Source organism: Mastigoproctus giganteus, chromosome 6 (genome assembly GCF_048544385.1).
Source record: "Mastigoproctus giganteus isolate SK-2022 chromosome 6, ASM4854438v1, whole genome shotgun sequence".
Classification (NCBI taxonomy): domain Eukaryota; kingdom Metazoa; phylum Arthropoda; class Arachnida; order Uropygi; family Thelyphonidae; genus Mastigoproctus; species Mastigoproctus giganteus.
Genome location: NC_143580.1, coordinates 652794 through 671091, shown reverse-complemented (window position 1 = coordinate 671091; position 18298 = coordinate 652794). Strand labels below are relative to the sequence as shown.

The window sequence follows — 18298 nt, the reverse complement described above, 5'->3', positions numbered from 1 at the left end:
GGTCTTTCCACTTTCTACGATTTTATTGAACATATAGGAGGGAGTATATGATGCATACACGGTAGGAGGGAGCATACACGATAGGAGGGAGTATATGATGAGAGCCCTGTCAATCAATGCGGCCCTGGAAAGATTGTGCAGGGCTCAAGGGGTAGAATTTTTTTCAGCCTGGTCTGTACTTGTTAACAGGAGAGACTGCTTCTACAGGGATGGGATACACTTAAATAGAAAGGGTGCAAGAATGTTTGCTGATGCTATCGAGGCAATGTTAGGTGGGTCGGAAAACTGCTAGATTGGGGGGATACAAGGACTAATAGATTAACAGTAGCCACTGGCAGAGGTGAAAGTGATTCTTGCACTGCTTCTATTGGAATGAGCCGCAGCCTGGAAAATAAGATGCAGGATATTTCAGAGACTGCTGGGAATCATTGGGGTACAAGTAAACACATGGGTTGTGTTAGGGTAGCTAAGAAAAAGAACAGGTGCATGTATACTTGTGTGTACACCAATGCTAGGAGTTTAGTAAATAAATTTGATGAATTTGAGGTATTGCTCAAAACATCAAAGGCAGATATTGTGGGGATTTCAGAGACGTGGTGTCACACATATAAGAAATGCAGAACTGGAATTTGGGGAGTACAATGTCTACAGAAAGGATAGACAGGATAGGAAGGGAGGAGGGGTTATGCTATTAGTTAAAAAACACATAAAATCCAAGGAAGTGAAGCCAGTCGACATCGCTGGACAGTGCAGTGTCGAGTCAGTTTGGTGTGACATAAGCATTGGGAGATCAAAATTGAGAGTAGGAGTGTGCTATAGGCCTAATGACTATGATGAGTATAATAAGATATTGTACAGGGAAATAGAGTGGGCCAGTAAATCAGAGAGTCTTATAATGGGGGATTTTAATTTCCCAGATATTGACTGGAATTTGGGGGCTGGTCACTCACACAGTAGCAAGGCTTTTGTGGATTTATTGGATGATTGTTTTCTACATCAGCATGTTCGGGAGGCAACTAGAGGGAGGAATACTCTTGATTTGATTATCAGTAGTGATTCTTCATGCATTAAGAATCTGCAGATAAATGAACCACTTGGTGGCAGTGATCACAATGTGCTGAAGTGGGAGTTACTGAAAGAGGTAACTACCATTAGGGGTAAAGGGAAGGGGTATTGCTTTCGTAAAGGCGACTACAATGGACTGAGACAGTATTTAAATTCTATACAGTGGGATCAACTGATGATATTGCCAACAGCAAATTCAAAATGGGAAGCATTCAAAGAACTTATCGTGGAAGCTACTAGGCTTTACATACCAACTAAGAAATATTGTTCAAGGTTTAGGCCTAAATGGTTGTCAGATGAACTAATGAGGCATATGGCAGAGAAGAAAAATGCATGGGATACATACAAATTAACACGTGACACGGACGCCTATGATAGATACAAGTTGATCTGTAACCAAGTTACAAAGGAGGTTAGGCAGGCGAAGGCAGATTACGAGAGATCCTTGGCAAGGGATGCGAAGAAAAACAGCAAAGAGTTCTTTACTTATGTAAACTCTAGAAGGAAGGGGATGAATCAGATTGGTCCACTTCAGATCGATGGGTCAACTGTTGATGACCCTGCTCGGGTAGCTAACAAACTAAATGAATATTTTGCATCGACATTCACACATGAGGAGTTATTCAGCGAGGGGAATGCCAGAGGTGTATTCAACTCTAGCAGTAAGCTAGAGAATCTTGTAATAACTGAGAGCAAAGTGGAGGAGAAATTGTTGAAGATAAACACAAGAAAGGCACCTGGGGTGGATGGGATCTATCCAGTTATATTAAAGGAGGCAGCAAAGGAGGTAAGCAAACCCTTAGCCATAATTATGAGAGCTTCCTTGGACTCAGGGGAGGTACCCATTGACTGGAGATGTGCAAATGTGACCCCAATTCACAAAGGGGGATCAAAGGCTGACACAAGTAATTATAGACCTGTGAGTTTAACTTCTGTTCCCAGAAAATTAATGGAGGCACTGGTGAAAGAAGCACTGCAGGATCATCTAGACAAGACTTCAGTTATAGCTAGGACACAGCATGGTTTTGTTAAGGGGAAGTCTTGCCTGATCAATTTGATTGGATACTATGATGCAGTCACAAAAGAACTGGATGCAGGGAATAACTTTGATATTATATACTTGGATCTTAGAAAGGCTTTTGATACTGTTGCACATGGAAGACTGCTGCACAAATTGGAGCAGTGTGGCATTGGAGGCAAATTGCTGCTATGGATAAAGGGGTGGTTGAGGGGGAGAAGACAGAGAGTGGTAATCAATGGACACTGCTCATCGTGGACTAATGTTATTAGTGGAGTCCCTCAGGGTTCAGTATTGGGGCCTTTATTGTTTTCTGTATTTATAAATGATATTGATGATGGTATATCAGGCTTAATGTCCAAGTTTGCAGACGATACGAAGGTTGGCAGGGTTGTCAAGGACACTACTGACACTATGCTGCTGCAACAGGATTTGGAAAGGTTGAGCAGATGGGCTTCGAGGTGGCAAATGAAGTTTAACATTGACAAATGTAAAGTACTACACATGGGAAACAGCAACCCCAGAGCAACGTATCAACTCTGTGGTACTACACTGACAGTGGTAGAGAATGAAAGGGACCTGGGGGTGGTGGTGCAGGCAGATATGAAGTTCTCTGAGCAGTGCAGACGAGCTGCAAGAGTAGCTCATGGTGTATTGTCAATGATATATAGGAATTTTTCTAGCAGGGATAAGGAGGTGATTATTCCCTTGTATAAGGCAATGGTCCGGCCACACCTAGAGTACTGTATACAGGCCTGGAGGCCTCATTTCAGGAAGGATGTAGAGCTGCTGGAACGAGTACAGAGAAGGGCAACTAGATTGGTGAATGGGACAAAGGGGTTCTCTTACGAAGAAAGGCTTAAGTTTTGCAAATTACAGTGTCTGGAAACTAGGCACCAGCGGGGTGATCTGATAGAGGTGTACAAAGCCTTGAATGGTTTGAGCATGCTCAATGCTGATGGGATTCTTCCTCTAGCTCAGAAAAATCACCTGAGAGGGCATAAATTCAAATTGAGGAAAGACAGATGTAGGATAGATGTGCGGAAATTTGCCTTTAGCCAGCGGGTGGTTGGTGGGTGGAACAGACTTCCATCCCTTGTCGTGGAAGTTGATAGCCTAAATAAGTTTAAGGCTCAGCTGGACAGGTATTTCGAACGAACAGAGGGGTGAAGTGGAAGTGGTTATTTTTATTTATTTATGTTACTTTTTTTTTTTTTTTTTTTTTTTTTTGGCTGATGCTGCATAAGCTTGCTTTCTTGCATCAAATGCCTCTACTAATGCTAATGCTAATGCTAATATGGACCAGGGGTTCTATAATATATGTACTACATATTTTTATTAGAAACAGAGGAAACTGGTGGAGGTCCACTACAGCTTTCAGTGGTAGTTTTTTTTTTTTGACCATCTCGATCAGATGGCTTTAGGTTATAGTTAGGAGTGTTATTGGAGGCTTGCAAGGAGGACCAAAAAGGGTAACTAGAAGTTGTGAATGTGATTAGTCAGTCTGTTGACAGGTGAGCTGAGTCTATTCTTTAAATATTTCTTCCTTCATAGTGATTTGGTTGTGGCTCTGTTTTTGGAGTCTTTTAGATATTTTCAGCTTATCCAAGGCAAGTTGGTTGCAGACAAGTCTTTTTTGTGTTAAGAAGAGAGCACTTGCGTTTTTGTAGGCGCTGAAGTCTTCTGCTTCAGCAGATTTTCTCCATCGCTGGTAGGTCTTCAACTTTTAGAGAAACATTTGTTTGATTATTCGATTAAACCATGCAGAGGCCATACATATTTCTTTTGCAGTCTCCTCTTTGGCTATTCCATAAAACTCTTCGTCTAGATAGCTTAGGACAATGTCAGGGATAGTTCAAAGGTGTGTCCACTTGAATTATCTTGGTCATCTGAGGATGATTCTTGGTTTCAAGGATTTTGTGGAAAAGATCAGTTCGCTCTCAGGTCGGTTTTCTTTTTTGGGCAGATGAATGTGATTATCATGTAAGGCGGTTTCACATGTGATTGTATAGTGGTCAGAGTAGAATTTAAAAGAAAAGGCGATCAGAGAGGTCAAGGTTAGTGGATAGCAGATCGAGTGTGCTCTTACCTCTGGTTGGGACAGTAATAATTTGCGCGAGGCCTACGGAAGCAAATATGGCATCAAGTTCTTTCCAGGCTTCGTCATGGCGTGATGTAGGCAAGTTGAAGAAGTTGAATATCGTAATGGAGAATTTCCTGGAAAAGAACCACCGCCCGTTAGACCTTCAGTTTCGAAACTGCTTCGGTAAATGTTGCGTCTATCAGACAGGGATCTCTTCGTCAACCGACTTCATTAACCAATTTTATAAGGGGAACAAGCATGGTATTGTTAAAGTAAGTGAGTTGAATTATTAGAGTCGATCCTCATTGATCGTACTGTCTTTGGTCATTTATTATGCCCGAAGACGTCCTACGATGCTTATTCGGGCGTGCATTCCGATGCAACATTCGTTTGATCTTCATCTAAACTAATAGCTTCAGAAGCCTTTTGGTTCCATGACAGAACGAAGTTGAGTCGCCCCTGCAATCCGTATGCGTGGTAGAATCTCGCGATAGGAGGTTTTCACTTTCATTCCTGGAGTCTGTGGAACTGTCGAGATTTTGATCTCGAGCGGCAGAACCACTGTTGAATCCAGAGTATTTACATCGGGAGGTGGGGAACGAGAATGCAAACTTCGGGTTTGTATGTAGTATATTTTTTATTATTATTTAATATTTATGAAAATTACAATGAAGAAAAGAAGATAGGATAAAAAGGAAATGTTTATTAGTTAACATTTAAAGAGTAATAGCAAACATTCAGTTTACAAAATGCACATCAACCCCATTTTAATGATATCAAAATCACACATTAAAATTATCAAAATCTGATTAGAATCAAACGTTTACAGGCATTGCAAACGTTATATGAAAACACCACCGATGCGATACATTTACATTGAAATTAAAATTACAGTTTTTCTTCAGAGGGGAGAATTTATTCTACAGCCTGATCCCGAGTCATCTGCCCCTCCCCATCCTGCTTAATTGGGTTCAATTAAGCAGGATTTTCATTCAGGGACAACGTATTTGCTAATCCATTTCACCACCGATGCCTGGAAGATGAGTCAAAAGAAGTACACGGCAACGAGAAGAACACTGTGAATGAGAGAGAGAGAGAGAGAGAGAGAGAGAGAGAGAGAGAACGAATCTTTAATTGCAGATAGATGAAATACAATATTGATTACTTTTTATGCTTTGTTCGCGGCCAAACAGGGAAAACCCCTCGACAGCAATCGCAAATGAGATAACCCGATTCGTTCTTTAATCACAATGAAATTTAGGAAGAAAATTCAGAGAATAAAAATGAACAAAAATCGAGCGTAAAATGAGTGTATAGTGTGTTCGTCTCTAACGGCACCAGGGGTTTCCCCCATCTCTGCGTTGCTTTCATTGTGGGTGTAACAGTTCACTGTAAAGGCCAGAGATTTAAAAGTGTATGGATTTTGTATGAGTGTATCGTTGTTCTTCTGGCCATTTAGCCGCTAGACCCCTGCTGGGGCCCAACGTTGTCCACACTATGCCTCGTGGAGGCAGACACAGTAGTTTGAAATTTTTACTCTGGCAGGTCCTGCCACCTTATTTCCTGAGATTTCAGTGGCTAGGACCTAAAAAAAAAAATAATAATAAATAAATAAATAAATAATAATAAAATATATAATAAAATAAAATAAAATTTTCGCTCAGTGGGGTTTAATAAAATGAGGGTAAAGAAAACACGTGCAATTGCGCAGTGCACAGTGGGCAACCACAGCGATTGCAGTAGGAATGAACGCGCGCAGTCACCAGCTGCAGCGCCACCTGGGAGTAGCTTTTTTAATCACGACTCTCTTTCCAATCCAGGGTTCGCAAAGCCGCAGGGGACGATCCGGAACGGAGCTCGGTGCAGCAGTGCTAAAGCGTTTCTGAACCCGATCAAAGGTCGAGAGAATCTTCGAGTCATCACCCGCGCCTTCGTCACCAAGGTAAGCACGATGCATTTCATTTCAGCTCTCTCTGATTTCCAAGCTGCTGCGCACGTGTCACACGTATTGCTGCCCGGCTCAGTTAAAAGATTGCGACATTATTAGCGTTACACACTGGCGTTTGTTTTTCCGATTTGGTTAACAACCTTCCGTCACTCGCGCCCTCAGTTTTAATGAGAGGAGAACACTCGCGTAGGGTGGGGCCCGTGTGATCTTCTTATTTGTAATTATCAAAAAAATAAAAATTTTCCCCGAATTGGCAACAGTTATCGATTAATTATGTTTTTTTAAACGAGTTTAAAAATATCGAATGAAACTAAACCAGAGAAAATGATAATAATTAAGAAAGTTTTTATCTCATTTTTAAAATTTCAAGGTCATTTTCGCCGCAGGTTTAAACTCAAACGCTTGTGTGGCGTCTGTCAAGCACGAAGTTAACGCCTGTGTTTTTGTCACCGGATCTATTCCGTCGAAATCACAGCATTACGGCACGATTTCACGCCGTTGCTGGAGTTTCACGGACGCCACTGGGAAATGGGAATGGAGTAGAAGAAAAGTAGACGCTTTTGCTCACCTGGTGTCTTTTAAACTCTAAACAAAAATTTAATATCTCGGAATTCATATATCGAATTGAAAACAGAAAATAGCAACGTACAGAATATTGAGGGGGGAATTCTTCTCCCGAAACTGAAGGATTCTTTACAAGTCGTCCTAACCTCAGAGCCACGTACTTACGCAAAATCATAGCTGTAGTTTAATTGTAATTAGGAGACGCTCGCTTCAGTCTCCAAAGCGAATCAGAACTGTCCAATAGATGATATATTGAGCTTGGAAAGTTATCTTGCCACAGTAGGGCTGCATCTGAGCCCTTCCAAATCAGCACAACTGACGATAACCAAGAAGAAAGTTAAAAATGATATCCAAATCATTGTTATTGGGGAACCATTTCATTTCATTTCAGAACAAAAGGTGACCTCTCATATTGATCTTGGCCTCACCTGGGACGTTTGGGCTCACTTTGCCAGGATGTGGCAGAAGACGTACGCTGCTCTTTGGGCAGTGCGTCAAGAGCTCGTAGGTGTGCATCAGCCAGCACTGCTTGTTCGGCACATCCTGAGGTGTATTACTCTGATCCCTCTCTATGCATCAGAAATTTGGTCATCTGCCCCTGCCTCATACCTTCAGAAGTATCTCAGTTTAGAGTACTGGTTGCTTAGATGGATGAACAGGGTGGTAGGCCACCCCCTAACTATCTCCAGATCTATCCTACAAGCAAATCTAGGCACCACTCCCTGGAGACATATCATCATGACAAAAATTGTTCTCACGCTTGCAAGGCTTATAACGGGGCGAATTGATGCTCCATCAGTATCCGCATTAATCTCTGGCCCGAAGAGGGCAAGAGGGAAGCACCCCGACTCCTGTCTCCCTCTACGTCTTACGCTGTCAAACATCGATTCCCTGAGGGACCTGTTTCCAGCCAATTGTCTTCGGATCTTCAATAAATTTAGGATCCACCCTGTTAGGTTCTGTGAAGACAAGCCCTACAGGAAGGAAATCCTCAAGAACTGCTACCAGATTATGAGCTTATAATACTCACTTGCACCTGGACAGACCTTTTTTTTTTTTTTCTTTTAACTTGCTTATTTGTATATGACAAAGACTTTTTGTCTTCATGCAATCATATATTTTGTATATTACTGTGTATTTTGTATATTATTGTATATTTAATCCTGTAAACGTCTCGGGTCGAGCACGCATGTACTCTTGTTTATTGTACATTGTGTTCCTCGCACCTTTGTCTGTAAATATTCACACCCTTCTGGCACAGAGCCGTCCCCGGGTGACCCAAGGTTTCTTGGGAAATAAACTGATTTTAATAATAATAATAATAATAATAATAATAATAATATCCAACACAGAAAAAGCAGAAAGTTCGTTTATCTCTCCAGTTTTGTCCAAAACAGCAATGCTGATGTATACCGAGCCGTCGAACGCGTTTCGCCCGAAGTCCACGTCCAAGAAGTCACTGAAAATGGAGTGCGCGTCATACCAGGTCTAGAAATCACACCCGTTGTTGTTTTATACTGTGGTTCTAGGTTAGGTGATGCATCAAAATTTTTCATAAACCAGAAGTCTTAACTTTCAAGAAACAGTCGGAAAAACTACAGTTTTTAATTAAATATCCCATGCCGGAAAATGTATTGAGTTTGTGTCACTAATCCACATCTTCGGTTTCAAATTCTCATTTTCTTATTTTCTTGTAAGCGTGACGTGTTCTCTCCTCAAACTTGTGTTTAAAGTGTTTGAGTCCAAAAATTGCATTTAACAGTTGTATTCTATAGTTTATAGTTATTTGGTCCAAAAAGAACAGTCCTAGTCAAGAAGTTCAGAAAGTAAAGTTTGAAGTTACCAAGATACCGAGGTAAGGCTCCAAGACGGAAACTGATCAAAAATGTTTCATGTAAAAACGGAGGGAAACCTTGCTCCCGTAGCAACCCAATTCATCAACCATATCTTCAGTGGAGAAAAGTAATGACTTTGTTAGTATTTGTATTTATATGCCTAAAACTCTTCCGTAAGTTTCTATAAGAAAGCTATCAAAAAGGAGATCAAGAAAACCCGGGATGAAAAATCCTCCTGTAAAGTCATAATTTCCAGATATTTATGCTTCTAGTCAAATCAACCTGACCACCATTGGGCGTAATAAAAATATGCAAAAATAAGTGATGTCTCAAGGATTCAATTGGCACTTTGTTTTTGTCTAAATGTCCAGTCAGGAAGCCAGCGTATGCAGTTGACCTTTGCCTAAATATAGCCCAAAAGAAGTATTTTTACCTATATCTCAACAAGATCTCTAATGGTCTGCAACACTCATAATCCTTTCCCAGAAAAGGCTTTTACACTATTTATTTCTTTTCAACTAACTATTTCCATTTAACATACAATATATCCAGAGGGCGTTGAAACCAAGACAGTAGGTTCCCGTACATTTAAATCAGCTTCCAGCCTGTTATTCGCGTCAAATTCTGAATGACAGCGATAAGACAGCAACAAAACTAAGTTTCCATAGGAACCATGATTATACGATTATATATGGGGTTAATTCAATCTATAGTGGTTCCAATCTTCTAACTTCACAGCGTGGCAACTATGGCTCAAGGCTGATTTCCATCTATTACTTTAGATTTTCAAGATCTATTACGTGAATTGCCTAACAGTTTGAACTCCCAGCTCAATTCTCTTCTTGAAAGCCAAGGTGGAGAAATGCTGTAATGCCTTGAAATTAGTTTTATTTTCCACAAGTATGTTCACATTAGCCTCCCTGAGATCTGGAACTGCAGTTAGCAGGTCCATACTGGCCTGTGAGTATAATAGGTAATGGAAAAGTACATGGTCCCACATCTCCAATCTTTCGCAGATGCAATAAGGGTCAGGTTCCAGTCCTCTTTCGAAGAGCTTAGGACGAAAAGAACCATGACTTGTGAGTAAATAAGATGTGGTCATAGAGGCTGAAAACCACGGGGAAACTTGAATCTTTGATACAAAATCAGCTTTAGGAACAAATTTCTTTGTAACCAATCCGTGCTCACTTTCATCCCAACGAATTTACCACACCTTTACAAGTTCCTCCCAAATTCTGGTCTTTTCTGTCTTTAAGTTGTTTGTTGGATCTGAGGAATTCCCAATATTTCCGTAGCAATGCCCTTCCTCAAACGGTGAGTCATTGCTCTGTATATAATAAACAGCTCAAGGGGAATCATACCACCTAACACCTGTAAAGCATTATTAGATACTGTTCTAGGAGCAGAGTTCATAGTCCAAAGAAAAGAGCGTTTTAAGGACGTCAGTTTGGTACGTATTTTCACTTTGATAACATTTCTGAACCATACACTGGGATACACTGAAATGCTGAATAATACCCCAGGTAGCATTCCAGGGTTAGAGATGAACCCTACTAAGCCTTGTTGTTACGATTGGGGATGACAGATCTCTCATTCTTCTTGGACGGAACAGCTCCGTACAGTCAACAACAACGACACCGACGAAACACGGAAAAAAATTTGGAAGATCAGCCTCAACACAAAAAAGGAAAACATTTTTGCCTTTTTTAGAAATGAGCATGGGTTCATGGTTGATGTTCGAGGCTTAAAAACAATATATCGCTCATATTGTTTCTCGTCACCTGCCCCCCACCACCTCACCCCACCTTCACCAACAAAAGGCAAGAGTGGGAGGCAGGTGACGAGATAGTTAACAAGGTTTCTCTTACAATCTACGCTCTTCGCAGAGGATCATTTTTTCCTACTCCGGACCTCGCAAATTCTTAAGCAGAGGCAGGATGTGCAGGAAATGGGGAGGAGTAGGGAGAATTTTCTATCTCAATAGCTTTAAACTTACTGGGACACACGACAGAAAAGCTCAAAAGTTCGAAGTAATTTACGTTACGTTTCAAAAGGCCAACCTCCCCATTCAGATTTTTACAGTTTGTCTATCATCTGACCACAATGAAGAAGAGAGAAAAGAGTTACTGGCATGAATGGCGAGCATTCTGAAACCTAGTTATTCGACTTTAATTTTAGGACATTTCAATTTGGCCCCTATCTAAATGTCTAGAGCAGCCTAGGAAAGCTCTGGCTAAAGTGATGTTAAATATGTCCCCTCTGGCTAAGGTGGCGTTCCGAGATGACCTACGTCATTTAGGTCAAGAGACTGGTCCCTACGACCGAGATGTGGTCATCTAGGTGGCGTTACTACGCCATCTCGGAACGCCACCTTCCAGAGGGGACCAGTCCCTTGACCTAATCTTCCAACCTCGAAAAGATTAAATTAAGGCTTACAGATAGTAAGTTCCAGTCAGATCATTCTCTTTTTGTAGGTGGTTTTCAGTTGGTAAACAATGCTGGAACAGAAGGAAATTCGGAAAATGAGAAAAAAATCAACCACACTGATTTTCTCCATTAATTTCCTAAAACCAGTCAATTGTCAGATACCTCGTGAGGTATGACTGGGAAGAATTCTAATCAATAGAATAAGCTTCTCATTCAATTACTCAAAAAACTAAGTCATGGTTGGCAATCGATGGAGCCTCTAAGGTAGTTCGAATCTGCCTCCCCCTGGCACTTCGGCATGGTTTAACCCAACTGTGAAAAGGGATATTCTTAAAAAACCAAAGGCATACCGGATATGAAAGCAGATCTCTCAGCTAGAAGGCTACATTCTGCACAAGAAAGTTACAAATTGATTCCCTTTGCGCATTTCCAATTACTCCTCCATTGTTTATGAGGTGGGCTGTGGGGGATCTGCCCCTTCCGTTGCTACTCTGAAGCGACTGTTCGTGCAAGAATTATGGCTGCTAATCTTATTCAAGAGACAGCAGGCGAATAGCTACTGTAACGCTTCATGCTGGTACGAATGACGTTCCCCAAGTGTGAGACTTTGGACACTGGAGGATCCCCATCTGTGGTCTAAGGACTGTTCGTTCCTGTGTCCCAATAAACACCGAACTACTAGAAATAAACCTATCTGCAACACACCATAGGTTTATTTCTACTCAGATACTTGGCCTGGTCCAAAAATTTGGTTTTGATTTGGAGGAAAAGTATCGAAAAAGGATCTTCGATGAACTCAGCCATAAATCTCATTCTTTCTACACCACTGTAATTATCATCTCTAATTATGTAATAAATATATGTTTATTTTGAAGTACAGAGTATGTCCACATGTGAACGCTTGCTCCAAGAGCAAGCGTTCCAAATATTCGGAGATGATATCTGGCCTGTGATGAGTTTGGTTGTGAACACCAGCCTCTTTTCCACGATCAGGAACTTCACCCTCGGGATTTCGAGTGCTTGTGCCATCATAGTGGTTGTGGTAAAGTGTGTTTAGGGTCAAGCGGCACCAGAGGTTCGACCCATCTCCGCGTAGTTTACATTGTGGATGAACCAGTTGACTGGAAAAGCCAGAGATTTAAAAGTGTATGGACTTTGTATATGTGTGATGCCTTGTACCGTTGTTCATCTGGTCATTTAGCCGCCAGACCCCTACTGAGGCCCGACGTTGTTCCACTTTCGCCCCGTGGAGGCAGACCAAGTACTCACTAGTATATAGTTCACTCTGGCATGTCCTGCCACCTAATTTCCTGAGATTTCAGTGGCTAGGACCTAAAAAAAAAAAAAAAAAAAATCGCGTACGCGTCGCGGGAAGCGCTAGGAGAAGTCCAAAATGTTCGGCAAAATTAATTTCGATTGTATGGGGCGTGTTCACGTTGCTGTCAGATAGAGTGGGATGAAGGCTGAAGTCTGGGGGGAGATAGACAGAAATATGGATCCGAAAGGGACGGTAACTCCAGTTTACAGTGGGGCATACCCATACCTCACCAGAGGGAAGAAATAGGGTGGTTGTGGTAGCGAGAGGTAGACGAAGCTTGTTGTTGGCCCATTTCAATAACCAGCATTCAGCTGTGTACACCCGCTTAAGATTTGTAGATGCAGCTGAGGCCCAAATTTCTGCACCATACAGAATGATGGGGTAGATCGTGGAGGTGATGAACATTTTAACAGTGAGGGGATGTCGGACGTGTAGCAGCTGCTGCTTTGAGATCCACCGTACACGAGAAAATTTGGTGTTGATTTTGTCGATCTGGTTGATGAAGGACACCTTTTGATCAAACAGAACACTAAGGTCTGTGTGCGAGGGTACGTTTGGTATTCGTACCCCTCCGAATGACACGTGAGTAGTGTTGACACGGATTTAAGGGAGAATATAACCTGAGCGGACTTCCGTGGGTTGGTTTTTATATTGAAGCTTGCCAGGTGTGATTCAAGGTCCTTAAGTTGGGAATTGATCCTGTTGCTGAGCTCAACGGGGTTTTCGCCAGTATTTGCGTCAGCAGTTTGATGTCATCAACATAATATAAGAGACCGTTCATGGAGGCAGTAATGGACATGTGATAGACGTGAACAGGACACCAGAGAGGACATCGCCCTGCGGTATTCCAGTAGTAATGTCACAGGACACGACAGGATGAGTTGTTCCAGATGAAGAACAAGTGTTCTGTGACAGAGCAGAAATTCGAAAAGCACAGCAAATCACCTCTCGAATATGAAATTTCTCCGTAAGTAGAAGGAGCAAGGCCGGGATCGACAAGGCATCAAAGGCTGCGCTTATGTCTGGAACGAGTACAGAGAAGGGCAACAAGATTAGTGAATGGAACAAATGGTTGCCCTTACGAAGAAAGGCTTAAGTTTTGCAAATTACAGTGTCTGGAGTCTAAGAACATGCGAGGTGATCTGATTGAGATGTATAAAGCCTTGAATGGTTTGAGCATGCTCAATGCTGATGGGACTTTTCCTCTTGCTCAGAATAATCACCTGAGAGGGCATAAATTCAAATTGAGGAAAGACAGATGTACGATAGATGTGTGGAAATTTGCCTTTACCCAGCGGGTAGTTGGTTGGTGGAACAGACTTCCATCCCTTGTTGTGGAAGTTGATAGCCTAAATAAATTTAAGGCTCAGCTCAACTTTTTTGTTCGAATGCTGAGAGGATGCGCTCTGTGGTAGCTGCCAAGTTAGTGATTGATGATTTTCCTGGGATGGCGTAGTGGATTTCAGGTGGTTTCGTCTGGAGGACTTAGTGAATAATTGTCTGTAAGAGAGTCTTTTCGAGAGTTTTTAGCAGCCAGGAGGCAACGGAGATGGGTCTAAACTGGCTGACGTGTGTACAAAATTGGTTTTTAGGGATGGGGTGCACTCTGTACTTATTCCATTTGGGTGGAAAATAATGTTCAGTGAGGCATCTGTTGTAGATCGAGAGAAGAGGGTCTATGATGAATGTACTCAAGCATTTGATCATAAATTGCCGAATTCCGTCCACCTCAGCAGTGGCTGTTATAGGATGGAAATTGATGGTACGTATGATCTCCTGTTTCGTTATCTGAACAGTCCCTAAGACATCTGAAGGGTGTTCATAGTCAGGCTGGACAGCTGTAGATGGAACTGTAGTTGTATTTGAAAACTGGCAATGTATTTGAAAACCTGGCAATGTATTTGAGCCATTTTTAGGATCAAGCATTTGATTGAGTCACCATGTTGGACAGTGTAGAATGAATACTCAGAGTGCGGTCAAGATTTTCATGGATTTCAGCAGCTTTTTTCCGATTACATTGGGCTCTGGCAAGGGGAAAAGGCGATTCTGTCTTGACTGCCATTCGTAAGCTTCCATTTTTACGTAGGACTTGTTTCTTTTTGAAGCTATTATTAAGGTCAGGCATCACCACGAACTAGAACGGGGAGTCACTGTTACTCGACTCGTTTGGTGGCAGCATAGTTGGTGAATGATTTAATATTTAATCCAGTTGGACATGAGTGTCACTGGGAGGCTAAGGTCGCAGTCGATGAGGACATCCCAACAAGGAATGCAGGATGCTGTTTCTACACAGAGTTGATGATTAAGATGAAGTTTGGAACCTCCAATGACCATGTCAAAACTATAGGCTGTTAATCGGACAGGAATAATGCGATCGGATCATCATCAGCTGTGCATTTTGTTGAAGAAAAAGCGTGATCCAGTAAATTCGATCCCCTGGTGGGGTTCTCATTGACTCGTGCCATGTCATTGCATTTGAAGAACTCACAGACCTGATAAAGAGGTGATGGCAGTTTGGAGGCTGGTTAAAATCTCCGCAACAAGAATTTGCGCAAACGGACGAAGACGGTTTAAGAGCCAGTTCCCCAGATCTTCAATAACTTCGATTGTAGGCCCTGGGGGAATATACACGGAAGCGATATCAATGTGGCTGGAGTGGAAACGTAGCGAGACTATAATCGCTTCAAAATCTTGAGTTGTGGTTGAGGTCGAATGCTCATAGGAGAAAAGGAAGGTGTTATAGAGTATGGCTACTCCACCGCCTCTAGATTGCTCCCTGGAGGCAGACACCTTGTGGTAACCAGCAATAGCTGAGCAGAAGAATGTGTCTTCGTTAGGTTGAAGCCACGTTTCTGCGAAGCAGACGATGTCAGTAGCCTGAGAGAGGAAGATCTGAGGAATATTGTTCAAGGTTTAGGCATAAATTGTTATCAAGTAAACTAATGAGACTCGTAGCAGAGAAGAAAAATGTAGAGGATGCATATAAATTATCAAGCGACTCAGAAGCCTATGGCAGATATAAGCTAGTCTGTAATCAGGTGACAAAGGAGGTTAGGCAGGCGAAGGCAGATTACGAGAAATCCTTGGCAAAAGATGCTAAGAAAAACAGCAAGGATTTCTTTATTTATATAAACTCTAAAAGGAAGGGGATGAATCTGATTGGTCCACTTAACATCGATGGTTCGACTGTTGATGATCGTGCTCAGATAGCAAACAAACTGAATGAGTATTTCGCATCTACATTCACAAGGAATTAATAGAAGTTAATAAGGTTTGAAAATGGCAGAAGGTTATCAAATTGTAGCAGGGTGCTTAATGATTTTTGTAATAACTGAGAGCAAAGTGGAGGAGAAATTGTTGAAGTTAAACATAAGAGAGGCACCTGGGGTGGATGGGATCTATCCAGTTATATTAAAGGAGGCGGCAACACAACTAAGCAAACCCTTACCTATAATTATGAGAGCATCCTTGAACTCAGGGGAGGTTCCCACGGACTGGAGATGTGCAAATGTATCCCCAATTCACAAAGGGGGATCGCAGGGTGACACGAGTAATTACAGACCAGTTAGTTTAACTTCTGTTCCGGGTAAAATAATGGAGTCGCTGGTTAAAGATGCATTGCAGGATCATCTAGACAAGACTGCAGCAATAATTCAGACACAGCATGGGTTTGTTAAGGGAAAGTCTTGTCTGACAAATTTGATAGGATATTTTGATGTGGTTACAAAGGAACTGGATGCAAAAAATAATTTTGATATCATATATTTGGATTTCAGGAAAGCCTTTGACACTGTTGCGCATGGAAGACTATTGTACAAATTGGAGCAGAATGGTATTAAGGGTAAGTTGCTACAATGGATAAAAGGATGGTTAAGTGGGAGAAGACAGAGGGTGGTAATCAATGGGTGCTGCTCTTCGTGGACTAATGTTATTAGTGGAGTCCCACAGGGTTCGGTGTTAGGTCCACTGTTGTTTTGTATATTTAGCAATGATATTGATGAAGGTATATCAGGCTTAATATCCAAGTTTGCCTATGATACAAAGGTTGGCAGGGTTGTTAATGGTAGTGTGCTACTACAACAGGATCTAGAAAATTTGAGATGGGCTGAGAAGTGGAAAATGAAATTTAACCTTGACAAATGCAAAGTACTGAATATGGATAGACGTAACCCCAGAGAAACCTACCAACTGTGTGGTACTACACTTAAGGTGGTAGAAAATGAAAAAGACCTGAAAAAGAGTAATTGTGCAGTTAGATATGAAGTTTTCTGAGCAATGCAGACAGGCTGCCTGGGCAGGTCATGGGCTTTTGTCAATGATATATAGGAATTTTGCTAGCAGGGAAAAGGAGGTGATTGTCCCTCTGTATAAGGCAATGGTCAGGCCACGCCTTGAGTACTGCGTTCAGGTCTGGTGGCCTCATTTTAGGAAGAATGTAGATTTGCTTGAGCGTGTACAGAGAAGGGCAACAAGATTGGTGAGGGGAATGAACGGATCCTCTTACCAAGACATGCTTAAGTTCTGCTAATTGCAGAGGCTGGAGACTAGGCACCTGCGAGGTGATCTAATTGAGGTGTATAAGGCCTTGAATGGGTTGAGCACGCTGAATTCTGATGGGATTCTTCCACTTGTTCAGACTATGAACCTAAGGGATATAAATTCAAATTAAGAAAGGACAGATGTAGAATAGATGTGCGGAAATTTGCTTTTAGCCAGCGGGCGGTTAATTGCTGGAACAAACTTCCATCTATCGTTGTGGAAGTTGATAGGTTAAATAAATTAAAGAAGAACTGGACAAACATTTAGAGGGAATGATTATGTGGATTTTTTTTGGCTGATGCTGCATAAGCTCATACATTACTTTCTTGCCTCACTGCCACTAGTACTACTACTATTACTTCCTAACGTAAGATGGACCGGAATTTGATGAGGACCATCACACAGGGGACTCGGGTAAGTCTTATCATGGCAGGGTGGAGCTTTGACTGCGGGGTTTGGCAAAGCAGTGGGATGAATGGGAGACTGCTGAGGTCGTTGGAAGTTGTCCGGGAAAGAGTTGAGTGAGCTGTGTGTGGTGACGTTGCAGACTTGGTTTTGGTGCAGAGGTGGAGGTTGGGGAAGGCGACTAGTTCTCATATTAGAGAAGGGTCTAATAATGGTGCCAATAGGCCAGATAGATTCAGTTCCGATTAAATTGAACAGGTCTTGTGCGCATTCAACCCTGAAATATTCGCATTCAACTCTGAAAGACACTGAATCCCAGGCCTTGTGAAGATGAGAAGTGCAAATGAGGTATGACAGGACAGGCATTGCGAGATATGTGAGAAGTTGCGTGTGAAGGTGGAAATAATGATGACTTTTGCATCATTGGCACAGAGGAAGAGAATCCGTTATTGCATATAAGAGAGTTTGTATATACGTTGCCACTGACCGTTGGTGGAGACTGCTTCTGTAATTGTGGAAACCTCTCTTTCATTGAGTGGTGATTAACATCAGTTGCCCTCTTCAGGTTCTTCTTGAGCGTGCGTTAATGATGGACTTTTGTATGTGGTTTCCTGTCTGTTTTTAGAAGCTGAATGGAGCTCGACGAGTGTTTGGCCGTTTTCAGGTTCGTTCCTACCTGGAGCTTCTGATAGAGGACTGGGTCTTGATTTGTCTATACATTCGGGGCAGACTGATACTGTAATGGCCTTTGGGTAATTTTTATATAATTTAAGAAGATCGTCTTAGTTCAGAAGGTTGGTGAGTTTACTGGAATCTGCTATCTTACTCAGTTCAGTCTTATTGTAGATATCAACGAGTAAAATTTCATCTTGTTTTCTTTGTGTAGCACTGTGATGTCGTCTTGTAGCTCTACCAGTTGTGCTTTTGTGATTTCATTTCCGTGATGAATTTTCGCTATAGCTTCTGATGAGGGTGTCCTGAAGTTTAATAATTCCTTTTCAAGCTGTTTAATTCTAGACATCAACAGTTCGGTGCTCTCAACAACTGCGTCAGTGGATCCTGAAATTGCCACGCCAGGTTCAGATATCCTCTGTTC

The 18298-nt window shown here is 41.9% G+C and overlaps 1 protein-coding gene across 1 annotated transcript in view; it reads left to right on the top strand.

Annotated features, from left to right (window-relative positions):
• The window catches only part of LOC150083783 (glucose dehydrogenase [FAD, quinone]-like), a 153476-nt gene that overhangs the window by 91893 nt on the left and 43285 nt on the right, over positions 1–18298 (top strand). Inside the window, exon 6 of the mRNA XM_090375336.1 lies at positions 5987–6108. Coding sequence (XP_090231462.1) covers positions 5987–6108 — 122 coding nt within the window. The remainder of the gene's footprint in view (positions 1–5986; positions 6109–18298) is intronic.